General features: G+C 50.9%; 1 protein-coding gene across 8 annotated transcripts in view; it reads left to right on the top strand.

Annotated features, from left to right (window-relative positions):
- The window catches only part of C6H7orf50 (chromosome 6 C7orf50 homolog), a 151,707-nt gene that overhangs the window by 3,112 nt on the left and 131,267 nt on the right, over positions 1-17,328 (top strand). For 6 of the 8 annotated variants that reach the window (XM_063815139.1, XM_024357686.3, XM_024357688.3 and 3 more), the window contains exon 2: positions 7,939-8,068. In XM_063815139.1, the coding sequence (XP_063671209.1) occupies positions 7,939-8,068 (130 nt within the window). Of the gene's footprint in view, positions 1-205; positions 328-7,938; positions 8,069-17,328 lie in introns of all 8 variants that reach the window. The other 2 variants (XM_024357687.3, XM_054687303.2) reach the window with 1 other exon arrangement.

Raw genomic sequence — 17,328 nt, 5'->3', positions numbered from 1 at the left:
TATTATATATTATATGTAAAATATAATTTATATATTATATGTAAAATATAATATATTATATATTATATGTAAAATATAATATATTATATATTATATGTAAAATATAATATATTTTATATATATTATTATTTTATATATATTATTATAAATAAATAAATAAATAAATATATATATATATATATATACACATATATTTCTTTTTGAGGTGGAGTCTCACTCTGTTGTCCAGGCTGGAGTGCAGTGGCGCGATCTCAGCTCACTGCAACCTCCACCTCTCGGATTCAAACGATTCTCCTGCCTCAGCCTCCCGAGTAGCTGGGTTTACAGGTAGGTGCCAGCACACCCAGCTAATTTTTGTGTTTTCAGTAAAGATGGGGTTTCACCATGGTAGCCAGGCTGGTCTCAAACTCCTGACCTCAAGTGATCCCCCCGCCTCGGCCTCCCAAAGTGCTGGGATTACAGGTGTGAGCCACCATGCCCGGCCATACACATACATATATATACACACATGTATATATATGTGTATAAACAGTGTAAACAGAGGTCAGGAGTTCAAGTATATATATGTGTATATATGTCTAGGTACACATATATGACCATATATATATATATAACTATATGTATATACATATAACTACAGCTATATACATATACACAGTTGAGTTGGCGTGTAGTTCAAGGAGAGGGTTAATAAGAGACTGTAAAGAGAGGAAACAAAGTCATCAGTGTCTAGTTGGTATTTGAAGCCACATGACTGAATGGGATCACGAGGGAGTGAGGAGGCTGAGCACTAAGCCTGGGTCCTTCAGTGTTCAAGGACAGGGCGATTAAGAGGTGGGAGCAAAAGCAGGAGTTGTGCTGTCTGTGCTGGATGCGAAGTGAAAAATGCCTGTCAAGAGAGAAGGAAGGATCAACAGTCCAATGCTGTTAGGTCAAATAAGTTGCATACTGAGAGTTGGCAATGGGATTTAGCCACATGGGTGTCATTGTGGTAGGGTGTTTGGGGCAAAAGCCTGATGGGATGGGGGAAGGAAAGGAGTCAGAGACAGGGCAGGTAGATGACTCTTTATTTATTTATTTATTTATTTATTTATTTATTTATTTATTTTTGAGAAGGAGTCTCGCTCTGTAGCCCAGGCTGGAGTGCAGTGGTGCGATCTCGGCTCACTGCAAACTCCGCCTCCCAGGTTCACATCATTCTCCTGCCTCAGCCTCCTGAGTAGCTGAGTAGCTGGGACTACAGGCGCCTGCCACTATGCCCAGCTAATTTTTTGTATTTTTTAGTAGAGACGGGGTTTCACCGTGTTAGCCAGGATGGTCTCGATCTCCTGACCTTGTGATTTGCCTGTCTCGGCCTCCCAAAGTGCTGGGATTATAGGCGTGAGCCACCGCACCCGGCCTATTTATTTATTTATTTAGAGACACAATGTCACTCTGTTACCCATACTGAAGTGCAGTGGCGCGATCTCGGCTCACTGTAATCTCCATAGTTTCAAGTGATTCTCCTGCCTCAGCCTCCCGAGTAGCTGGGACTACAGGCACGCGCCACCACACCTGGCTAATTTTTGTATTTTTAGTAGAGATGGGGTTTCACCATATTGGCCAGCCTAGTCTCGAACTCCTGACTTCAGGTGATCTGCCCACCTCGGCCTCCCAAAGTGCTGGGATTACAGGTGTGAGCCACCGCGCCCAGCCTTGCCCCCCCCCCCCTTTTTTTTTTTAAGAGACAGTCTCTCGCTCTGTTGCCGAGGCTGGAGTATCGTGGCGTGATCGTGATTCACTGCACCCTTGAACTCCTGGGCTCATGTGATTCTCCTGCCTCAACCTCCCAAGTAGCTGGGACTACAGGCACGCACCACCATGCCCAGCTAATTAAAAAATATATATATATATTTTGGGGCCAGGTGTGGTGTCTCACGCCTGCAATCCCAGCAGTTTGGGAGGCCAAGGTGGGAGGATCACTTGAGCTCAGGAGTTTGAGACCAGTCTGGGAAACATGGCGAAACCCCATTCCCACAAAAAATACAAAAGTTAGCTACGTGGTGGTGTACACCCTTAGTCCCAGCTACTCCAGAGGCTGAGTTGGGAGGATTGCTTGAGCCTGGGCAGTCGAGGCTGCAGTGAGCTGTGATTATGCCACTGTGTTCCAGCCTAAATTTTGTCTCACAACAAACATTATAGCAAATGATCTTTCTCCCATTCATTTATTTATCGTAAAGTAGCACTTGGGTGTTTTTTTTTGTTTTTTTGTTTTTTTTTTTTTTGAGATGGAGTCTCACTCTCGCCCAGGCTGGAGTGCAGTGGCTCGATCTCGGCTCACTGCAATCTCCGCCTCCCGGGTTCATGCCATTCTCCTGCCTCAGCCTCCCGAGTAGTTGGGACTACAGGCGCCTGCCACCACGCCCGGCTAATTTTTTTTTGTATTTTTAGTAGAGACAGGGTTTCACTGTGTTAGCCAGGGTGGTCTTGATCTCCTGACCTCGTGATCCATCTGCCTCAGCCTCCCAAAGTGCTGGGATTACAGGCATGAGCCACCGTGCCCGGCCGCACTTGGGTGTTACATTTTTAAATTTATGGTAAATAATTTGAGAGGGATTATGGTTTTTTTTTTTCTTTTTTTGCAGTATATCGAGGGATTGTGAAACCATCACCACAATCTAATTTTAAGACTTTTTCCTTCTGCCACAAGAAACCCTGTACCCCTTAGTGGTCACCCACTCTTCCCTCCACTTGCCCTATCCCTAAATAATCTCTCATCTCCTTTCTGTCAGTATAATTTACGTATCCTGAGCTTTTCACAGAAGTGGAATTTTGCAGTGTGGAGTCTCGGGCGTCTGGCTTCTCCTGCCCGGCACAGTGTCTTCTGGGTTTATTGTCTTGTGGCACATGTCAGTATCCCATTTCCTCTGGTGGCTGAATAGTATCCCCTGTGTGAATACGCCACGTCTTGTTTCCCCCTTCGTCCATGGATGCACAGACACGGAGGTTGTTTCCACCACTTGAATATTAGGCACATACTGCCGTGAACATCATTGGACACATTTTTATGGAGATGTGTTCGTTTCTCTTTGATTGGCATTTCCTAAATGACCCGTGATGCTGAGCTGTGTTTCATGTGCCTGTTGGTCATTCGTGTATCTTCTTTGGAGAGACGTCTCTTCAGATCCCTTCCCTATTTAAAAACCGGGTTATTTGTCTCCTGTTGTTGAGTTGTTAGAGGTCTTTATATATTCTGGTTACTAGTGTCTTGTCAGATATGTGATTTGCAGGTATTTTCTCCAATACTATGGGTGGTGTCTTTTTTTTTTTTTTTTTTTTTTTTTAAAGACAGGTTCTCACTCGGTTGTCCAGGCTGGGTTGCAGTGGCATAATCATGGCTTATTACAACCTCGACTTCCAGAGCTCAGGTCATCCTCCCACTTCAGCCTCCCAAGTAGCTGGGACTACAGGTGTGCATCACCATGCCCAGCTAATTTTTTGTATTTTTTGTAGAGATGGAGCCTCACCATGTTGCCCAGGCTGGTCTTGAACTCCTGGGCTCAAGCAGTCCTCCCATCTCATCCTCCCAAAGTGCTGGGATTAGAGTTTTGAGCCACCGTGCCTAGCCTGGGTTTTCTTTTTGTTTTGTTTTTTGTAGAGATGTGGTCCTGCTGTGTGGCCGGGACTGGTCTGGAACTCCTGGCCTCAAGTGATCCTCCTGCCTTGGCCTCCCAAAGTGCTGGGATTACAGGCATTAGCCACTGCACTCAGCCTCTTTACTTTCTTGCTGGCATCCTTTGCAGCACAAAAATTTTAAATTTTGTTGTAGTCCAATTTATTATCTCTTTTTCTTTTGCCGCATGTTTTTGGTGCCATATGTAAGAGGCCATCGCCTAATCCAAGGTCATGAAGATTTAATCCTGTGTTTTCTTCTAATAATTTTATAGTTTTAGCTCTTCCATTTAGGACTTTGATCTATTTTGAGTTAGTTTTGTGTATGGTGTGAGGTAGGGCTCCAAATCCATTCTTTTATATGTTCGTAGCCAGTTGTCCTGGCACCATTTGTCTTTCCCACTGAATTGTCATGGCACTCTTGTTGAAAATCAGTTGACAGTAAATGAAAGTAAACGTCATTTTCCATAACAAACATTCATTATCTCAAAGCTTGAGTCACTTTCCCTTAGAACTATTTAAAGGAACCTTTCCATAATATGGAAAAGTCTTTTATCCCTTATTAGCAAATAGACATAGTGATTAAGTTTTTAAATGATAACTTACAGAATGAATATAGATTTTACTTAACTTTTATAGTAATGGGTGTGTAAATATTTGCTGAACTTTTCTTACTTCTCTCACAAGGTAATTGGCTGGCATGGTCTTTTGTCTTTCCAGAGCCCCTGTGTCAACATTATCTCATTCTTTCAAGATTTCTTATTACACAGCTAATTGAAATCTGTAGCCTCTGGCTTCTGATGCTTTTTAAAGATAAGGCTCAATTAAAGAATAAGGGGCTTGGGGTTTTCTGATTCCACAATAGGAATATTCTTCCAATGTGCTGTTACCAGTGACAGCCCCGAGTGGGAATGGGGGGAGCCCTTGTGCAGGCTCTGCCCTTTGGACAGGGCCTTTGCTCTTTGACTGTCTCCTTGGTTTCTGGCCTCACCTGGCATCCCAGGCCTGTCTTGACCTCCCCTGACTCTTTTTCACAGCGAAGGGTATTTAGACCACACCTGGGCTCTAGGTGGGCTCAATGCTGCCAGGCCCTTTCCATGATGATCATGCTTTTTAAACTGCTGCTCTCCTGTAACCTTTCCTGCTTTACTCTTCTTTTTTTTTTTTTTTTTTTTTTTTTTTTAAAACTCAAGGTCTCATTCTTTTGCCCAGGCTGGAGTGCAGTGGTACAGTCATGGCTCACTGCAGCCTCGACCTCCCAGGCTCAAGCAATCCTCCCACCTCTACCTTCTGAGTAGCTGGGACCACAGGTGTGCACCACCAAGCATTGCCAATTTTTAAAAAATGTTTTGTAGACGTGGAGCCTCGCTATGTTGCCCAGGCTGGTCTCAAACTCCTGGGCTCAAGCAGTCTGCCCACCTCAGCCTCCCAGAATACTGGGATGACAGGCGTGAGCCACTGTGCCTGGACTGTTTTACTTTTGGGGTGGGATCTGGCTTTCTGGGTGTTCCCTGGCTTACTGACGTGGTCCTTTGTGGGTGTGTGTCCGAGCCGTCCGGGCTGGAGGCCATGGTGAAGCAGCGTGCATGCCGCGTGTGCTGGTTGTTGAGCTCCTGTCTCTTGGCTCCCCAGCACCTCTGTGGCACCCCCCCGCCCCCACCCGCCCGGGGCCCACATAGCCTGGGGCTCTGCAGGACACTTTTCTGTTCTCAGCTCCTTTTAGGCTGCACCCAGTGGGGGCGGCAGAGGAGACTGGGAGCTGGAGGGTGGGGAGGAGTGTAGGGAGGAGTGTGGGTGAGGGGGTGGCCCTGGGGAGGGTGGGCATAGGAAGGGAGGGGTGGGGACAGGGGCATGGGGTCAGGTGAGGGCTTCTTCTGCTCCTGCTGTCCTGCATGAGTGAGCCCATGCAGGAGGCTTCGCTGCAGCAGCAGGCGTGGGCCGGGCCCCTGCTTCTCCCTCCTAAAAGCAGCCTTGTCCCTGCCCGCTGCCACCCCAGGTTGTTCCTTAGGTCCTGGCCACAGACGCCAGCACCCCTCCATCAGGGGCCCAGGGCCTGCTACCCCAGCCCCTCCAGCAGGCTCCCAAGTCTGGTGGCCTCAGCTGCCTCTTTCGGCTCCCTCATCACACAGTCCACAAAGGACACGGGTTCTGCCGTCCCTGGACTTCTCCGTCCTGGCGTGGTGTTCTGGAGACAGCTGTGCTGGAGAAAGGAGGCCTAACCACATGCCCCTTGAATGCCGCATCCACCCTCATACGTGGCCTGCTCCATGCTCCTTGCCCGCTCAGAGGAGACCCCAGACTCACGGTGGTCCTTGAGCCCCTCCACCCGAGGGGGCCAGGTGTCCTGTGATGGGCAGGAGCGGTGCCCGCAGCCCGTGTGGTGCCACAGCTTCCCTAGTTGATGGGGAGCATGAGTGAGCCTGATAGGAGAAAGTGAAAACAATTCAAAATATTCAGTAATTAGAGAGCAGGCAGATTTTCACCTTTGGGAAATTATGATAATGTCACTAAAAATGGTGTTTCTCTTCATCTTAAACACTTTGTGTTCATGTTCAGTTAGAAATATAGAATATGTAATCCATGTATGATTGCAGCTATGTTAAATAAAAACACTCAGAAAAAAGACCGAATGGGGCTGGGCACGGTGGCTCATAGCAGTGGCCCCAGCACTTGCGGAGGCCGAGGCAGAGGATGGCTTGAACCAAGGGGTTTAAGACCATCCTGGGCAGCATAGCAAGACCCTGCCTCTACAAAAAATTTAAGTTAGCCAGGCATGGTGGCATCCGCCTGTGGTTACAGCTGCTCAGGAGGCTGAGGTGGGAGGATGGCTTGAGCCTGGAATTTTGAGGATGCAGTGAGCCGAGATGGCGCCACTGCACTCCAGCCCGAGTGACAGGGTGGGATCAGCCAAGACGGCGCCACTGCACTCCAGCCTGGGTGACAGTGAGATGAGCCGAGATGGCGCCACTGCACTCCAGCCTGGGTGACAGGGTGGGATCAGCCGAGATGGCGCCACTGCACTCCAGCCTGGGTGACAGGGTGGGATCAGCCGAGATGGCGCCACTGCACTCCAGCCTGGGTGACAGGGTGGGATCAGCCGAGATGGCGCCACTGCACTCCAGCCTGGGTGAAAGGGTGTGATGAGCCGAGATGGCGCCACTGCACTCCAGCCTGGGTGACAGGGTGGGATGTGCCGAGATGGCGCCACTGCACTCCAGCCTGGGTGACAGGGTGTGATGAGCCGAGATGGCGCCACTGCACTCCAGCCTGGGTGACGGTGGGATGAGCCGAGATCGCGCCACTGCACTCCAGCCTGGGTGACAGGGTGGGACGAGCCGAGATGGCGCCACTGCACTCCAGCCTGGGTGACAGGGTGGGACGAGCCGAGATGACGCCACTGCACTCCAGCCTGGGTGACAGGGTGGGATCAGCCGAGATGGCGCCACTGCACTCCAGCCTGGGTGACAGGGTGTGATGAGCCGAGATGGCGCCACTGCACTCCAGCCTGGGTGACAGGGTGGGATCAGTCGACATGGCGCCACTGCACTCCAGCCTGGGTGACAGGGTGGGATCAGCCGAGATGGCGCCACTGCACTCCAGCCTGGGTGACAGGGTGGGATCAGCCGAGATGGCGCCACTGCACTCCAGCCTGGGTGACAGGGTGGGACCAGCCGAGATGGCGCCACTGCACTCCAGCCTGGGTGACAGGGTGGGACAAGCCGAGATGGCGCCACTGCACTCCAGCCTGGGTGACAGGGTGGGACGAGCCGAGATGGCGCCACTGCACTCCAGCCTGGGTGACAGGGTGGGACGAGCCGAGATCGCGCCACTGCACTCCAGCCTGCGTGACAGGGTGGGACCAGCCGAGATGGCGCCACTGCACTCCAGCCTGGGTGACAGGGTGGGACGAGCCGAGATGGCGCCACTGCACTCCAGCCTGGGTGACAGGGTGGGATGAGCTGAGATGGCGCCACTGCACTCCAGCCTGGGTGACAGTGAGATGAGCCGAGATCGCGCCACTGCACTCCAGCCTGCGTGACAGAGTGAGGCCCTGACTCAAAAAAAAAAAAAAAAAAAGACAGAAAGGAAATATACCAAAATGTGTCAAGCTGGTTGTCCATAGGTTATGAAATGTGGGAGTTTGAGTTTATTTTAACTTTTATATGTTTTCCATAATACTCTTTTTTTTTTTAATGGGAGAGTGCCCTACCTCTTTTTATTTAAAAATCTTATATGAGTTAAGCCTTTTATTTCCTTGTCTTCAGCAATTTACTTTCTCTGTTGCAGGATGGCAAAACAGAAGAGAAAAGTTCCTGAAGTGACAGAGAAAAAGAACAAAAAGCTGAAGAAGGCGTCAGCAGAGGGGCCACTGCTGGGCCCTGAGGCTGCACCAAGTGGCGAAGGAGCCGGCTCCAAGGTAAGGCCGCCTGTGCTTCACTGGCCCTGCCCTCTGGGATCCACCTGTTATCTGATCCAGAGGGAGAGGGGGCAGCTCAGCCTGCTGGTCTCTGTGGAGCAGAGGCTGGAACAGGTGCGGAGGCGTGGTTGGGCTTGGTGCCTTCCAGAAGCGATTGTAGGACAAAGAAGGATTTTAGTAAATTTTGAGTTGGAACCCTATGACTGCCTTTCTTAGCTGCCAGGAAACTGCTGTTTTGGGTGCCGTGTTGTGTAGGGGACTTGGTGGCGGCATGCAGGATGGTGAGGGGCCTGCAGCAGGCCTTCGGTTGGGCCCTGAGAAGGTGCGAGGGGCGGCTCCTCACCTGGGCATGTGCAGAGGGGTGTCCTGAAAGCCTGTGTTTAAAAATGCACATCTAGAAATGTTCGTGTCGAATAACACGATTATTGTCCGTTTGAAAGTCACCTATTGGTATCACGTTCTAAACGGTGTGCAGCGGATTATGAATAACGTTGAGATTTGAGTATCCACCACCATTCAGTTGAAAAGACACGTGAGCCATCTTCTCCTAAAGTGATGCATTTTTATTCTTTGTTTTCTTGAGACACAGTCTCTGTCGCCCAGGCTGGAGTGCAGTGGTGGGATCTCAGCTCAGTGCAACCTCCATCTCCTGGGTTCCAGCGATTTTCCTGCCTCTGCCCCACAGGTAGCCAAGACTGCAGGTGCACACCACCACGCCCGACTAGTTTTTTGTATATTTGATAGAGACCGGGTTTCACCATGTTGGCCAGGCTGGTCTTGAAACTCCCGACCTCAAGTGATGCACCCACCTCGGCCTCCCAATATGCTGGAATTACAGGCGTGAGCCACCGCACCTGGCCTGCATTTTTATTCTTTTTTTTTTTTTTTTTTTTGAGACAGAGTCTCGCTCTGTCACCCAGGCTGGAGTGCAGTGGCGCCATCTTGGCTCACTGCCAGCTCCGCCTCCCAGGTTCATGCACTCTCCTGTCTCAGCCTCCTGAGTAGCTGGGACTACAGGCGCCTACCACCACACCCAGCTAATTTTTTGTATTTTTTAGTAGAGACGGGGTTTCACCATGTTAGCCGGGATGGTCTCAACCTCCTGACCTTGTGATCCACCCGCCTCGGCCTCCCAAAGTGCTGGGATTACAGGTGTGAGCCACTGCGCCAGGCCCTGCATTTTTATTCTTGAAAGTGTTTTATTATGTACTGTATCGTTTATCTTCCACAAAAAGATGCATATACATTTAAATTTGAAAATATAAAAAATTTTTTGACCCACCAAGTTCTGAGTGTTAAAATTTTTCTTCTACATTGAGCTGTGTTTACCATTAGTAGCATGCAGTTGATCGAAACAGCATAATAGATTAGGAATTTTCACAAATGATTCTACATAAAGTGAAATCTGACGACGCGTGCATCACATCGTGGTAAGAGCATTGTCACCCCGTGTTACCACCCCGTGGAAGGGCAGGGCTTTCCGTGTCTGCGGTTGGCACACTCACCCGTGGATCCGCGCTGTCATTGCTCGAGAGAAAGTGGGTTTCCACGGGCTTTGTTCCTGTTCTCATGTCAGATTTCAGTGCTGAGCGCCCTTGCTGACATAGATGAGTAAATGGGAACAAGAGTAGTGTTGTAGCTTTGTTGCTTAAGTCCTTAAACTTTGAGACCATTCTGTGGTTTGGGCACATATTTTCAGGATTTATTTTAAAGCTCTATCAGTAAGTGACAGGTAGACTGGGTCCCTGAGTTGTGCAGGGGCTCGGTGCTGGCTTGTTACATTTGTTCACTTCCCCAGGGTGACACCAGGGTTCAAGCTTGGCCATTGATTAGTGCTGGAGGTCTCGTGCCCGGGGCAGTGTGCCATTGTGAGATGTGGGGTGGCAGGTGGCCCTGTTTTTCATGAAATGAGAAAATGGCCGCTGTGCAAAGGGAGGTGGAAAGGGGGAGCCCACGCGGGCCCTTCAAAGCGGCTTCCAGCAGGAGGTGGGCACAGCCAGTGCTTGGAGGGGTCGGTCTCTGGGCTACCCAGCCGCGGATGCCCGGGACGGTGGAGTGTGCCTGGTTGCTGGGTGTGGCCCAGCTCACTCTGGGATCCTGTCCAGTGAGGCAGTGCTGAGCTCTCAGAAGGTGGTGTGGAATCACGTCCACCACGTCTGTGGCTGCAGGCGGCTCAGCAGGCGTGGGTGGAGGGGAGAAGCTGGGGTGTGTGCCTAGAGGAGGTCCTGGCTGTCTCGGAGGGTCGTCTCTCACTGCCACCCCCCGGGCGAGGGAAGCCAGACAGCACCCCAAGCACAGCCAGACAGCTTGTCCTGGGCTCTCTAGCAGAACACCCCAAGGTCACCCGGAGGCTGAGGCCTGGCAGGTGCAGAGGTCCTGCGGCTCCCGCGCAGCGGGTCAGCAGGCAGCCCCGCGTTCCGCCTGAGCCTCACCTTGAATTTCGGTTCCTCCTCCGCAAGCTGTTGAATTCCTGTGTCCCCCAGGCCGACTGCCTCTTACTCACTCCTTCTTCACAGCCTGAGGTCCAGTTGTGCTTTTTAGTTTGGGTTCCAGATGGACCCTGGTTTCCTGAGAGCTGTTGGAGCTCTTGTTCTGTGGTTCAGCCCAGTCTCAATTCCGCAGAGCCTCAGGCACACACGACTTTGGTGGGCGCGGCATCACCCTGGACTTTTTGAGTTGAGTCAAGAGGCTTCTGGCTCTCCCTTCTTGGTGAACCCTCCTCCAGCCAGATCCCCACACAGGCCGCTGGTCACTGGCAGGACCCCCAAGACAGCTCGGCTTACAGTGACTGTGGGCAGAGGTTAAAACTCCTGCCCAAGTGAGGGAGTGGTGTCTGTCCTTTTGTTTAGGTTCAAGTAATTATTTTAAAGTATGTGATTATTTTTCATTGTTAAAATACGTGTTGATTAAAAGAAAGCTGGAAAGCAAGAGGGGAAAGAAGAAAGCCTTTGTTTCCTCCAGCTCCGCTTTGAGGGCTGGACTCTGCTGGTCTGTAACATGCGGCTGCCGGCAGAGTCACCAACTCTCACTTGGCTTTCCGGCCACTGGTGTGGAGTTGGTCTCAGGCCCGCCCAGCTGAGCATTGGGAAGCGACCTGGAGCTGGTTCCTTAGCCTTTGGAGGAGCTGGCAGCGGGAAGAGGGCCTGGGAAGCCAGGGAATGCGGTCTCGGTGGAGCCCGTTCACCAGCAGGGGTCGGCAGCACGTTCCTTCCGAGGGAGCTGGCGGAGGGAGCTGCCTTCACTGGATTCTCTGCAAACTGCATGCCCCTGTGGCCAGTTTCCAGGCTACTGGGAGGGTTTTCAGATGGAGTGTGGGGGCTCAGGGGCTCATGTTCTTGTATGTCTGGGAGCCAGTCTCCCAGCGAAATGGGGTGTCTCTGCTAATATGGATATTTCCTTGCTGACTCTCCCTGGTTCTCATGGGAAATTGTTTAAAAAAAAAAAGTTTCAAGCGTTTTTGTGAAGCTGAACCCAAGCGCTTAGGAGGGTGGGCGGCTGGGCCTGGGGAGCAGCATTCCTGGGCTCCGGCGGAGCGTGTGGAAAAGTACTGCGCTGCTTCCCTCCCCTCCCCCAGTGGATCCTGGATGAACCTCCGGAATCCACCATCGAGGATGGAGAAGCCCGTGTCCCCCCGTGGGCCATGGTGTTGTCCTCCCAGCAACGTCCGTCTGGGGAGCCTGCGGGTCAGCGGCCACTCCCGGGGCCCCGTGCAGCCTCTTCCCACAGCATGAGCACTCTGAGCTTGCGCCAGGATTGCCGCCATGTCCCCAAGTGATGGGAACTTCATCGCCCCTTGGGGAGTGTTCCTTCAGCGTTCCGGTTCCCACTCAGGCCTGTGGGCTTGGCCCGGGAAGCCTCCTGGGCCGGGTGCACTCATTCTCCCAGGCTTCAGTCCCTGGTGCCTCTGTCTGGCACTGGTGAGGTTTGGCCGTTCCTCGGTCCTGGGCACCAGGGCCTCAGGGTCTCGGCTCTGGGTGTTGTTTGCTGAGCTCCCCATCCTGGAGGGCCCTGCTCTCCTGGAGTGCTGGGGAGGTAGGTGGCTTGTGGTGGCCCCGGCAGGAGGAACAGTTGCTCCCATGGGCCTGTCTCGTGTCTTGGTGACTGGGCTGTATGATTGCCCACTGGTCTTAGGAGGGACTGGCACCTGCCGCTTCTGTCCTCCTCAGCTCTGCGGGCAGGAAGTTCTGCCGCTGGGGTTGGCGCCTTGGGCCTTTCCTCTTGTGGACCAGAGGGGTCCCAGGGTTTGCCCTGTCTGCTTCCTGTTTCATAGCTAAGCCCTCCCCGGGGAGCTGGGGTTTAGGAGTTCTGTTTTCACGTTCCTTTAACCCTTCCAGGCCTGGTTTCCCACTTGAGCGGGTTGTGAGGATGAAGTTTCAAATGACACATGTCCTTCGGGAGGACTGTGGGGCCCCAACTGAGCCAGGCCTGCTGCCCAGCATCCCTTGGGGTCGGCGGACGTGGTGGGAGGTCATGTGACTCGGCAGGTCTTTGTGTCTTTCGCCCTCCTCCTGCCTCTCCAGTCTCACTAAAGGGGACCCTTAGCTTCTCTGTTTCTGTCTGAAGCCACGGAGCCGTATGCGGGGGAAGGCGGCATACGCATGACCACCCCATGCAGAGCCAGCCGAGTGGCTGCTGGTGTGGAGGCGCCTGTGATGACCTGGCCGCCTCCCTGCTGCTGTCAGTGCTGTTTGGCTGCCTGGAAATGGAAGGTGGGCTCCCTCAGTCCACTGCTGTCAGCATGTCAGCAGAACCCCCCTGGCTTCCTCTGCCTCGTAAGAATCCCTCATGTGTGCAACACTTTCCGTCCCCACGAGCATCTTGACAGCTGATTCTCAGCAGCCTGGAGGTGCCAGGGGCAGAGGCGTGGGTGTTGTGCTGGTTTCAGTCACCCGGCCAGCTGGTCCTGGGGAAGAGACTCACCCCTGGTTTCTGACTCTGGTTACCTCATGGAGCCCACTAGCAGAGACCAGGATCCCTTCCTGTGGCTGGCTGCGAGCCAGCGGAGCCTCAGTCGAGGGCAGGGTCCATGTGTCGAGGTGCCGTGTAAGGACCATGAGGGCTCAGACAAGGCCTCGGGCGTGTGCAGCATGCTGCCCTGTGTGAGTGCAGTGGGTGGGTGCAGCACGCTGCCCTGTGTGAGTGCGGTGGGTGGGTGCAGCACGCTGCCCTGTGTGAGTGCGGTGGGTGGGTGCAGCACGCTGCCCTGTGTGAATGCGGTGGGTGGGTGCAGCACGCTGCCCTGTGTGAGTGCAGTGGCCACAGAAGGCTTCGTGGGCCACAGTAAGCCCAGGGTACCATGTTCCCAGGTGCAGTCTTTCTGGCCCTGGGTGTTTCGTGGTCTTGGCTGTAAACCCGCCTGGCGTGACCGCCTGGCTGTGGGGCTTGCGCCTCGCACAGCCAGAACGCGGGGCACAGGTGGTGGTCAGCGGAAGGGAGCAGGGCTACTTGGCTTGAACCGGCGTGTAGAGGCTCTGGATTTGCTGCTTTTGTAATCTTGAAAATCAGTGTGTATTACTTGAGCATGAAGCCCACAGCTTTATAAAACCATCAAATGAGGCCGTGAACTTCATGGCCTTGAGAATTTGCTCTGATCCAAAATACTTAAGACCAATGGTATTTTGTCCCAAGAAGCATTACTGCCCTGGCAGTGGGATTGTGTGTCATTGAACTCTTGGGGCTGAGTGGTGGCTGGTGTCTGTGGAGGCTCCCTGGGAGCCCGAATTGTTTTTCTTAGTAGAATTCCACCCACCCCCACCACATTGTTTTTATTTTCTCCTGTCTGACTGCTGCATGCTGGGTTGTCTGCCGACTGAATTTTGAACTCATACATGTACAGGGCTGAAAGGCAGGTGGAACCTGAGGAACAGTCTTACGTGTGGGGGAACTGAGACCCCGAGAACTTGTGTGGTCTCCCTGAAGCCCGCGTAGGCAGCGGGAGGCCGGCTCCCTCCTCCATCCCTGCCGGCCGCGCTGCCCCGTGTCCATCCGTTTTTGATCCGTTTTTGTGGCTGAGTAAAATAGTCCATCTGCCCCATGTCCATTCATTTTTGGGGCTGAGTAATAGTTCATGGGCTGTCTGCCAGCCGCGCTGCCCCATGTCCATCTGTTTTTGATCCGTTTTCATGGCTAATAGTTCATGGGCCGCCTGTCGGCCGTGCTGCCCCGTGTCCATCCGTTTTTGGGACTGAGTAAAATAGTCCATGGTGCGGAATGATCACAGATTCTCTCACCCGTTTACCAGGGTTTGGAGACTGAGTTGTTTCCAGCTTGGGGCTGTTATGAATGTGCTGTGAACATTTGCATCTGCGACTTTCTATGCTTTCGTTCCGAGGACCGGAATTGCTGGATCCTATAGTAAGTGCGTGGTTAATTTTTTGAGAAGCTGCTGGCTGGGTACGGTGGCTCGTGCCTGTAATCTCAGCACTTTTGGGAGGCCGAGGCAGAAGGATCACTTGAGTTCAGGAGTTTGAGACCAGCCGGGGCAACATGGTGAAACCCTGTCTGTATAAAAAATACAAAAATTGGCCAGGCATGGTGGCGTGCACCTGTAATCTCAGCTGCTAGGGAGGCGAAGATGGGAGAATCACCAGAGGCTGCAGTGAGCCAAGATTGCACCACTGTACTCCAGCCTGGGTGACAGAGCGAGACCCTGTCTAAAAATAAAAAAAACCCCAAAATGTTGAACAAAAAGGAAGCATGAGGGTCCTGGCGCCTCCACACCCTGGTCGACACGTGGTGCTGCTAGCTTCTTAATCTTGGCGGCTCTGGTAAGTGCTGTCTTGTCATACTGAGTATGTGGTTTTAAAAAACAGCTTTTTATTGAGGTATAATTTTTGGCTGCTCTTATAGGTGTAGTTTCATCATTCTGAGTATGTGGTTTTAAAAAACAGCTTTTTATTGAGATATAATTGACGTAAGGTCAGTTTTTTTCTTTATGACTTCTGTTTTTTTCTTCCGAAAGAAGTGCTTCTCTTTTATATTTTTTAGAACTAATTTAAATTTGTTTTATGTGTGATAGGGATCTAACTTCTTTTGTTCTAAAAGAAAGATACACTTGCCTTAGAATCTTTTGTTGAGCATTCTATCCCTTTTTTTTTTTTTTTTTTTTGACGGAGTTTCGCTCTTGTTGCCCAGGCTGGAGTGCAGTGACACAATCTCGGCTCACCACAACCTCTGCCTCCCGGGTTCAAGCGATTCTCCTCTCTCAGCCTCCCGAGTAGCTGGAATTACAGGCATGTGCCACCACGCCCAGCTAATTTTGTATTTTTTTGTAGAGACAGAGTTTCGCCTTGTTGGCTGGGCTGGTCTTGAACTCCTGACCTCAGGTGAGCAGCCTGCCTCGGCCTCCCAAAAGTGCTGAAATCACAGGCGTGAGCCACTGCGCCCAGCCGAGAGTTGCACTTTCTCCATGTCCTCGCCAGCACTGTGATATGTGACCTTCTGATTCTAGATATCCTAGTGTGTCTGGGAAGTACACTTGCAGGTATTTTCTCCCATTCTGTGGCTTCTCTTTCACTTTCTTGATGTCCTTTGAGGCACTTAAGATTTCGATTTTGATGAAGACCAGCTGATCTATTTTTCTTTTGTTGCCGGTGCTTTTGATACCACATCTAAGAAGCAAGCCTCCTGCCTTGGCCTCTCAAAGTGCTGGGAATACAGGTGTGAGCCCCTGTGTCTGGCTTTACATTTACGTTTTTGATTTGTTTTTTGTGAATTGTTGAGTGTAGTGCAAGGTGGAGATACGGTTTCATTCTTCTGCATGTGAATATCTACTTGCCCCAGCTCTGCTTGTTGAAAAGACAGTTCTTTTATCATTTGAATTGTCTTAGAATCCTGGTTAGAATATCCTATTAACAGGTGTGTGCCACCACGCCTGGCTAATTTTGTATTTTTAGTAGAGACGGGGTTTCACCATGTTGGCCGGGATGGTCTCGATCTCTAGACCTCATGATCCTCCTGCCTCGGCCTCCCAAAGTGCTGGGATTACAGGCGTGAGCCACTGTGCCCAGCCCACAATAGCCTATTTTTTTTTAAGAGTCTCATAGTATTCCATTATCTTGTTATACTGTAATTGATTTAGTGAGGTCCTTACCACACTGTTTAATACTTTAGTTTTTTTTAAAAAAATATGCTTTAATATCTAGCAAAGTAAGTACCTCTTTTTTTTTTTTTTTTTTTTTTTTTTGGTAGAGATGGGGTCTCACTATCTTGCCCAGGCTGGTCTCAAACTCCTGGGCTCAAGTGATTCTCCCTCCTCAGGCCTCCCAAAGTCCTGATATTACAGGCGTGAGCCACCTTGCCCGGCCATAAGAAACTCTTTCTTCATTGTTTTTTTGGACAGTGTTCTTGGCCTTTTATTTATGTGAATTTTGGAATCAGCTTTTCTACTCCACGAACATTTTTTTGCGACTTATTGAGGTTGTCTTTTCTGTCATTCAGGAAAGTTTTATGGTTTTCTCTGGAAAGGTCTTGCTTGTTTCTTGTTAGGATTCTTGATACTTTTGAGTCTGTTTCCTCCTTTGGTGTGTCATAATGGTTATTGATGGTGTATTGGGAAGTTATAGATAATTTGGATGTTGATCTTAGAGCTAACAACGATGCTGAGTTTTCTAATTCTATTGTCAATTGATTCTCTTGTATCGGGTTTTTTAAGTAAGCGAAAATGTCTGCAGAGAATGGCAGGTGTGTCTCCACTTCGTGTTTATGCCGTCTTTGTTTTTCTTCTAGCAACGGCTAGGACTTTTGAGCCAGTGTTGTATGATAGAGGTGATCATCTTTAATATGACCATATAATTCACATTTTCCAAAGCAGAACTACTTTTTTGTTTCTGGCTTAACCCAGAAGCCTGGTGTTTTAATATTTTTGCTGGGTAAGCATTGTGCTGTGGTTTTCTTGTTTTGGTCTCAGTTGAATTCTGAAGGAAACATAGTGTGGCTCTCTGGGTGAGAAGATGGGCAGCATGTGACACTGGCAGCATTCCCGTAGCAGGAACGATGGGCTTCCTTTTTGTCTGTTTTTGAATAAGCACAGGCCTGTGGTCCCAGCTTCTAGGGGGGCTGAGGTGGGAGGATCCCTTGAGCTCAGGAGTTCAGGGCCAGCCTGGGCAACGTAGCAAGACCTGGTCTCTAGAAAACAAAACAAAATGAAAAAGGCATGTGGGTGATGGAAGCCGGTCGGTAGAGCTGGAGCGATGTCATGCTGCGTGGGCGTTGGTGATGGAAGCCAGTTGGTAGAGCTGTAGCGATGTCATGCTGCATGG

This window comes from Pan troglodytes, chromosome 6 (genome assembly GCF_028858775.2).
Source record: "Pan troglodytes isolate AG18354 chromosome 6, NHGRI_mPanTro3-v2.0_pri, whole genome shotgun sequence".
Classification (NCBI taxonomy): Eukaryota; Metazoa; Chordata; class Mammalia; order Primates; family Hominidae; genus Pan; species Pan troglodytes.
The sequence above is the reverse complement of the archived record's forward strand: the minus strand, read 5'-3'. Positions and strand labels throughout refer to the sequence as shown.